At 44.6% G+C, this 9,259-nt stretch overlaps 1 protein-coding gene across 1 annotated transcript in view; it reads left to right on the forward strand.

Annotated features, from left to right (window-relative positions):
• CLASP1 (cytoplasmic linker associated protein 1) overlaps positions 1–9,004 on the forward strand; it is a 166,749-nt gene extending 157,745 nt beyond the window's left edge. The window contains exons 38-40 of the mRNA XM_077784947.1: positions 778–984; positions 3,117–3,233; positions 4,939–9,004. Of these exons, the coding sequence (XP_077641073.1) occupies positions 778–984; positions 3,117–3,233; positions 4,939–5,025 (411 nt within the window). The 3' untranslated portion in view covers positions 5,026–9,004. The remainder of the gene's footprint in view (positions 1–777; positions 985–3,116; positions 3,234–4,938) is intronic.
• The last annotated feature ends 255 nt before the right edge of the window (positions 9,005–9,259 follow it).

Here is a 9,259-nt window from a genome sequence, read left to right on the forward strand (position 1 = left end):
TTTTATCCAATTACTGCAGAATGTAAAATTAATAAATTCTCTTGGGAGGAGAGACCAGATTTGGGTCTTTCTTCTTGAACTAGCTGTGCTGGGGAAGAGTGAAAGTTGTGAATCTGATTTCTCTCAGGGTAGAGTTGGATTTAGCATCATCCTTGCTTTACAGGATATGTACACTGCTTTACAGTGTGGGCTTGTTGCAAAAGGTGGGTGCTGCTGCTGTTTCCATTTGTTCTTCCTCCCAATTTTGTATGGTGATCCCAGTGCTGTCTTGATGGGTTACATGTGCTGGTAGCAGCACATGAGCCTGGTCAGGGACTCCCTAAAGCCCATTTGTGTCTGTGTCCTGGATTTGACTGCAGTGCAGTTCAGCTGGGAAGGGCAGGACACAGCTGCCATGGGTGCCCCAGCATAGGCACGTGCCACTCAGCACTGAGGTGCACACTGGAGGCTGCAACAGGGACATTCATGGTAATGGTTGAGGAGATAACATTTTGTGTAAGTCTGAGCTGGTGGGTTTGGGTTCTTTGGCAGTGGCTGGAGAGATGTCATCCTCTCACTCTTCCTGGGATGGGAGTGCCTGTCTATCTTGGATGACAGATCATTTCTTCAGCCTAGCCACAACTCTGACACAGTTACATCAGGCGGGAAGGACTTCAGCCTCCTGCAGATCTGTTAATGAACATCCCCAAGCATTTCCTGGCAGTCATTCCTAGCACACACCAGTGGTGTTGGCTGTCAAGTGTGACCTCATTAAGTTTTGCTCTGCTTTCATTTCAGGTGGTCAGAGCTGCTGAAGAAGCTGCTTCCACCCTGGCGAGTTCCATCCACCCCGAGCAGTGCATCAAGGTGCTTTGCCCCATCATTCAGACTGCAGATTATCCAATTAACTTAGCTGCCATCAAAATGCAAACGAAAGTCATCGAGAGGATTTCCAAGGAATCGTTGCATCAGCTCCTACCTGATATCATTCCTGGATTGTTACAGGTACAGAATCCCGTGTCACTGCTCCTGAGCACAAGCCACCATTAATTTGTGACATCTGTGCCTTAAGGGAGGCAGAATGATGGATCCTGTGGGGCCAGATTTTGGTAAATTAAGCCATTTAATTTTTAGTAAAATAAAATATTTATATATGAGTTTTTAATCCTTTTAATGTTAAGGAAAGGAGAGCTCAGGTTCTTACATGGATATTCCATAATTGGATGCCTTTTTCTGACTCCCAAATAAGCCAGTAGCAACCATGTAATAAATTTGAGGATAGGAGTTAGTCACGTTTTACACTATCTCTGTACATCTTGTAGTCCCCTTTAATTCCCCTTTAGTTCTGCTGAGCTGTTCTGTGCTTTGATGCTACTTTGCACTTGAATTTGAATCCCAGCAGGAAGGTTGCTCCTTTCCTCTTTTCTCTCTGAAATTAGGACAGAACTACTTGCTGACTTTATTCAGCCTCTTTGGTAACTCTTTCAGGCTGGGTGGGAAACTGTGTTTTTGCAGTGCTAAGGCTTGGTTGTACACTGTGGATTTAGCTTTGCGCACTGGCTGTAGCAGTGTTGTCTTTTGGTCACCTGCACAAGCAGCTGGCAGCACTGGGATGGGGCTGCAAATAAGAAGGAAATACATGAAGTAGCAGTGAGGAGAGTAAATCTGTGTGTTTACTGGGGAGAGACTGTGACAGGAACAGATCAGTCAGAGTGAAAGGAGGAAATGTGTTTAGGTAAGACTTCCATGGAGAACTGGGATAAAGAGGCCTCCTCATTGTGAGCTTAAAATGTTGGAAGGACAAGAGCAAAGTCAGAAATTCTCCTTATGGATGCTGGCATTCATACCAACTTTGTGTAGGGTTAGCTCTTACAATTCTTAAATCTCAGCTTCTGGGAATTGGACAATTCTGTATTCATCTGAACTTTTGTTTTAAAATGGTTTTAGCTATCATTGTTGGAGACAACAATCTGAACAGTGAAGCTTTGATGCACTGGAAAAGCCTGAGAGCAGCATGCCTTTAAAAAGGCAGTTTTATTTGTCTTCTTTAATTACTTTAAATGGTTCTTGTTTCAGAGTGTAATTTGCCTGAGATATTTCCTTACCTTAGAAACACAGTGATAGAAGGAATTTACATTTGAGAAGTATTTTGGGATCCTGGCTGAAGGACTGTGTGTGGAGAGAATCACCTTTGTGCTTGTTTACCACACTGAGGGTCCTGGCAGAGTGGTGAGGAGGCGAGGAGTGTCAGCAGCAGTGTGGGCACAAGTGTGCAGCTCAACAGCCTGGAGAAGGCTCTCCATGAACAGATGGGGACTCCATGGAAGAGCAGGGTTTGGCAGGGGAGAGTTGTGCTTGCCCTGCTCCTGATGAGGAAGCTCAGCCTTTTTCTCCACCTTAATGCTCAATAGCTTGGTGTTTCTCTGAGCTCACCGTGGTCTCCTGCTTTCCTAGCTTAGTGCTTTGTGGGATTGCAGGCTGTCATTTTGGGCTGTCCTTGGGCCCCAGATGGGACAGCCCCAGCTGTGCTGCATCCCTCCTCTGGCTTTCCCAGCAGAGGTCACCCTGCATCCGGAGGAGCCGGCGTCCTGCAGGCTGAAGGGATGTCTGCCTTTCTCATGGGGTGGGATGGCTGCTGAGTGAGCATCTCTGCCTGAGTTTGGGACTGGTGTCCATAGCTGCTGAGTGACCTGGTGGCTAGTTTGAGCTCTGCACAAGGTGCCAGAGATCAGCACATATACAGGGGTCTTTCAGCTTGTTCTTTCCTGTGGTATTTCCTGCTTGATAGGTAAGCAGCCCTCCAAAGAGTCCTGACTGTTCAGGACAGTTCCTGGTCATCTGAACTGGACACAGAAGTGTGTGTATCTGATAGAGTCCTGAGCTCGTGTTAGGAAACCATATGTTATCTAATGCTATAAATAACTAGATATTAATAACTTACAGCATGAGAGTAATAACAGATAGGGTGATTGCATTCTCTTGCTCTTTGAGTATTCAGGTTGCAAACTGTTAAGCAGAGGTTTTTTAACTTATCTCTTGGATCAGCCACATTTGCAAAATGTACATCAGTAGTGTATTGCTCAGGAAGGGTGTTGGGGAGTGCTGTTTTCCTTCTGACCTTTTCCTCTCATTTCCAGGGTTATGATAACACGGAGAGCAGTGTCAGAAAAGCCAGTGTATTTTGCCTAGTGGCTATTTATTCAGTAATTGGAGAAGAACTGAAACCTCATCTCGCACAACTCACAGGAAGCAAGGTACAAGAGTGATGTGTCTCTGGTGTTTTGGTAGTGTAAACCATTCTGTTGGCTATTACTAGCAGCAAGACCGGTGGCTTCACTGTTGCTCTGGGTCAGGTTCCCTGAACTCTATTAAATCCTGTCTCAACCTGACAAATACCACAGGAGCAGCACTGCAATTGCTCAGCAATGTGAGCATTTGAAATCCCACTTAGAAAATCTTAATGGTGTTTGGAGATTGGTTTTGTGATACATTTGATCTTGTGTAACTGCACGCTGCCTCTGAGCAGGTCCTTCTCCACGTTTGTCTTCTTCCTTTGGCATTACATCCAGAGGTGGTTGTGCAGTGAGCTGGCTCAGCTGGCTGCCCTGGCTGAAAACCAGATCTGCAATACAAATTAAATAGCTTTTAGTCTGCTCTGTGGCCACACAGGGATCCCTGTGCAGAGAGTGATGGGAATGCAGGGGGATGGTGGGAGAGCAGGTCCTCTCAGCAGCAAGTTGTGATTAGGGCTGGTAGAAATGCAGGTAAAAGCTTCACTCTTAACATCCCTTTCCTTCTGGGACAGCAGCAAGCTCAAATGACTCTTCAAAGGACTTTGCACCTTGGAGTCAGACTAGCTGCAAAACTCAAATTCTGCCCTGATGGCTGCAAGTGAAACCAAGCCCTTAATTCAACTCTGTCATTCAGTCAAGAATTTTGTGTTGGTGTTTGATTGCTTTTCAGAACTGCTCAACAAGCCACCACAGATTTTTTTTTTCTGCTGTTTTAAGTGTTCATACCCAAGATTTCTATGCAATTTTAAGATGAATTTTGCAGGTTTTGTTTCTGAAACAAATCTGTGCACATACATAGCTACTTAGTTCACAGGGCTTTATTCTGTCATTTTAAAGTCACAATTTATTTCATGGGTAAGGAAGTGTGGTATAGGCAAAAACAATCTGACACTAAAAACACTTGGATTTTAATTTCTCTCTTGTCACTAAACAAATTATATTTGTGCCTTCAAATTGCTGTGCAGAGAGACAGGTATGAGTGCTCAGGTTTACGTCTTTGTATTTGGGATGTTGGGAAATCCCCCTATGAAATGCTGTAGAGGCTTTATTATTCCAGTATCCTAGGTGCTACAAACATAGTCCACCACATCACTAACTATAAACATGTAAGTAATTCTTCCTGCCTATGTAAAATCAAGTGTAAACATGAGTCATTACAGGGCCTGGAGTGTAGGTGGCATGGAGGAAAAAGAAAACAAATCCATGCAAGGGAAGTATATAGTCATAACAACTGTAATTGCACTAGATGTACTACATTAGTGAAGATATAATGTCATTGAAAAAGAACATTTTATAAAACAGGGAAAGTTCAGGGTGTTTCCTAGGGAGGAAACCTGTGGCTCTTGGATCACCAGTTTGCCTGCAGCCCTACTGGCCTCTCTGGGAATCCTGCTTGACCTGACCTGGCTGAAGGATTGAGGTCTATGAACTGAGGGCTTCTGAAGTGAAATGCAAGAAGTTTTCTAAATCAAATTAAGTCTGTCTGTAATGGCCTCTTGTCTCTGTTCTGAAATATGGCCAGTTTTCTTGCTTTTCCTCCAGAGTGCCCAGTGTCAGCTCACCCCAAAATGAGCTCACCACGGAATGCAAGTTTTTACATTGGCAGTCAACTTTTCTCCACCAGTTTTTTTTCTGGCATCTTCTGATCTTTCTTTCTTTCTTTCAGATGAAGCTACTAAACTTGTATATAAAGAGGGCACAGACCACCAACAGCAACAGCAGCTCCTCTTCAGATGTTTCGACGCACAGTTAATGGAGATCTGTGGACATATGTGTAGACTTAGAAGCAATCAACGGTGCCTCTCAGAGACCTTTCTGCTACTCTTCACTGGCACACTCCATCAGCTTAAGGAGGCCATGCAGATATTTATTGCAATCAGTATTTTAGTCCCTTAAAAGCTTTTATGTAGAATCTTACTGGTATTGAATGTAAAGGAAGCAAGGTCTGTGTCGCAGTCTTCATTAAAAGTGAACAGCAGAAAGCCATACTTAAACATATTTGCATAGCCTGCTGAAATCTCAGAAATATGTTTAAGTTAGCATTCTAACACTGAGTCCAAGAACCTGGACACACGTAAAAGTCAAATCTTGTTGGTTTAGTTCATTCCCAGTTTTGGTTTCTGTGTGCTAGTTAGCTGCTCTCTCCCCTCACCCATTCTGGCTGGGTCCTCTTCTTTCAAGTCTGGTGTTCCTGTTCTGTACTCCCTGTTGCAGCTTGCCTGACTTGCAGGGCCCTCCATGGGGAGATCTTTGGAGGTGTGACTGTGATTCCAGCCTCAGATGCTTTAATACTGAGAGATACCAAGTGAGTAATGAAAGTAGGTTCTTTTTAAACATCTGAGTTTTGTACATAGTTCTGACAGACCCTCAGATGGGCTGATCTCTCTGTAACTGCTATCCAGCCAGCTGTGCTGTGCATAACAGCTGGGGTCTTGCTCTTTTCATTGACTTTGTAAATACTTCTCCCCTCTCAAACCATTTGGCTCTTTCATAAGTTCAAAAGACTCTCCAGGTTACCTGTTACTGCCCAAAGGGAACCTGAGGCCCAGTTCTGGGACCGACGTCTGCAGATAGGATAGTGGAGTTAGGTGGGTGGGATTGGGTTAGGCTCTGAGTGTGTCAGTGGGCAGTGGGAGCTGGCAGAGCTGTATTTCAGTGCCAGCTGTTTTCCTTGAAATCTGTAGCATCAAAGGGCTGATCTGCTGCTCTGACTTGACCCACTGATGCTGGTTGGCTTTGTACCCACAGCTCCTTTGCACTTTGGGCAAAATGTTCATCCCAGAGGACAGAAAGGGTGTCTGAATCTGAACAGAAACACCACATGGAAGCACCTCTGAGCCAACTGGGACAGTGCTGGTTGCCTGCCACAGCCCTCCTGTTCCTGAAGACCCTGCAGTGTTGTTAACAGCCCTTAGAAGCCTCCTTTGTGCCATCTCCATGCATAGGCTTGCTGAATGCTCTGCATTTCAGAAGAGTGGGGGCTCCTCACCAGGCACTGCTGGCAGCAGGGTGCTCTGGGTGAGGTGTTTGCAGCCTAATGACACAGACCAGGTCAGAGGCAAACCAGCAACAATCAAACAACACCAGAGCACCGCCCTTCCCTGAACAGAGACCCTTCTTTTTGCAAAGGAGGAGCTCCCTCTGGCTCTGCCTGTACCAGGGGAGGCAGGAGGTTGCTAATTAATGTGCTGTGTTTGGCCCTGGGCTGGATCCTGGCTGATGGGCATGCCCACCCCAAACCTGCCATGGATCACAGCTGGGGTTTTGCCTCCAGTGCCAGTGATGCAGGAGCATGATGGACTTGGAGCTTTAGGCTGCAGCTGTGGTGATGGATGTGTGTTCCCTGGCTGCTCTCAGTGCCCTGGAGTCTCTCCAGCTTCCTACATCTCCCCTTTAGGGAGCAGAAGAGGCACCTGGGGAACATACTGAGAACATGAGACTCCATCACTGCAGCAGGAGAGGGTAAAGCCCCTTCCATCAATTATCCCTCTGTGTTTCAACCTCATCCTGAGGAGTTAAGCTGGGAGCTGACACTTGGTGTCAGGTTTTCTCCCAGTTCTCTTCTCAGGAGGGATTGGGGCTGCTGGGGGACTGTGTGTCAGTGGGCTGCAAAGCTTGTTGGTCCCTCTCCCTGCTCACCTGAGAGCAGGGGAGGTAACCTGCTCCTGGAACACATGTGTGCAGGCTGGCTGCAGGGCTAATTCCCTCATCTTTCCCAACCAGTAATGCTATGGCAGGAGAAACCATGTGCTTTCCTGGGGTGGGGGATTCCCCCAGGGTCTTTTTGGAGGCTCGGAAAAGCCATCCTCACTAAAGGCGGAGGATTGGCTTCTTCATGGTTTGTGTCTGCCTTTCTGTGGACCATTTCTTTTCAACATCTTTCTGTATGCTTGTTAGAATGCTCTTTTTAAATTTTTTTGAATGCTTCAAATTTGATTTTAACACAAATTTATTTTTCCTTTTGAGGAAATACTCAGTTGACTTGTTGGCAGCAGTTAAGCTGTCTTGTTTGAATTTTTAGTAGTGGGCTAGTATTTTTTTGGGGGGGTGTTGGTTTTTTGTTTTGTTTTTTTTTTTTTAAATTGTGCTCTTAACTGCTTAGTATTTATGCCTCTCTTTCTCCCCATCCCAGCTCAGCATCTTCTGTTCCAGTTCTGGGGTTCAGAAGGTCAGCACAGCTGACCAGGTCGTGTTAGTCCCTCTCAGCTGTGATGGAGCTTGGTCTATCATCATTTGCTGTTTGTTGGTTTTGACTTTTTTTTCCTTTCCATTGAATGGCACACTGTAGCAAATCTCCAGGAATCAAATTCCTTCTCAAATGATTTTATATGCTTTATAAAATCCCGTTGGTATGCACTGAGAGTGAACGCACTGTAACGTCCCTGGCACCTCAGCCGGGTCCCAGCTCGTGCTTGGAAAGGCGCCTGCGGCCAGCCTGCGCTTCCCGGGGCTGCAAAGGGTGGAATCAGGCCTTACTTCCTGAATCAGATCCAGTTCTCTTTGTCAACAGCTGCTCATTCATGTGCTACTTAATTTCATTGCGTGAGTCGAGGACTGTCCATCCTTTGAGTACTCTAGGATATGTTCTACCTGTACACAGTAGGAGCATTCTGCTTTAGGTATTTATAAATCATCGCGGATAATGTACATAGTAGGGTTGTTTAGTATGTTGAACATGACCCTGTTTTTATTTTGTGTTTCCTTTGAAGTACTCAAAGGGCTAGCTCTGAATGTCACCTCTCTGATCTCCAGTTTTGACTTCAACAAGCTGTACAATCATCTTGTTTTCAGCAAGCATAAAGGTCTCTCTGGCTACAAATCACAGTGTCCACGCACGCTTGCAGAGGAAGGTCTGCATGCTGCAGTGCCTCACTGCTCCGGTGAATCTTGTGTTCACCTTCTCCTGGCAGTAGCCACCTACTGCAGCTGCCTTTTTTTTTCTTGCTGCCCATTATGCAGGGCTTCAATTTTTCGTACCTTTAAAAAAAAAAAAAAAAAAAAGGAAAAAAAAAGAAAAAAAAAGTGTATTTTCTTTGCCCACCATGCTTTAAAAATCTGAATGGGAGAAAACTCTCAGCAGACAGCAGCTCTTGGCTGCAAAGTTGCCGAAATCTCAGATGTGGATGTTTTTTCTGCCATTGGCTGCACCAGTGCTCCGTGGGCATGGGCAAATCCCAGCTCCATCTGCCCCACAGGTCTACGTACTGTAGTTCTCATGTAGTTCAGAAATACCGAGGCATGTGGCTTTCTTAAGGTACACTATGTGTGCTTGCCTGGATTACAATACAATACAAGACTGTCTTTTTAATTGCTTATTACTAGCTTACCAATAACCTGTATAAGTAATGTAACTTGCATCTTTGTCATCAGAACCTTTTTTCCCCACCCCTTTATTTATCAAGCATAATATTACATATTAAGGGACAGAAAAATAGACCTTTGTAGTACACAGCAGGACGTTGCTAACAATGTTTTAAATGGGAAGTAAAAAATGCTCTGAAAAATGCCAGCCATGAGAAATGACTTTGGTGGCACCGTGTTCATGCGCATGTATTTTTTTCTATTTTTTCCGCTTTTGTCATGTTACATCCATATCTGTATTTATATCTTATTTGTTTCACTTTTGAGTGTATCATGGCAATTGTACAGATGTTTTTTGTTAACATTTACGTGATAGAATTTGCTAAAAAAAAAAAATTAAAATAAAACCTTTTGAGTTTGCCCTAGAATAAGCGGAAGTTGGATTTCTTCTTGAGGGGGAAACATCAAAATAATTCACTGTCCAACAGAGCTCCTTATTCCAGCCTGTGCTGTAAACAATTTGGTGTTATTTGACACAATTGTGTTTGAAAGTTGATGGTTGTGCCAAGTCATGTAACTTGAAGAAGGTCACCAAAGATACCTGTATTCTGATGCTTGTTGAGAGAATTTGAGAGGTTTTAAAATACATGGTTGTATATATTTGGGTGATCAAGTATTTGGGGAAG

Source organism: Lonchura striata, chromosome 8 (assembly GCF_046129695.1).
Source record: "Lonchura striata isolate bLonStr1 chromosome 8, bLonStr1.mat, whole genome shotgun sequence".
NCBI lineage: Eukaryota > Metazoa > Chordata > Aves > Passeriformes > Estrildidae > Lonchura > Lonchura striata.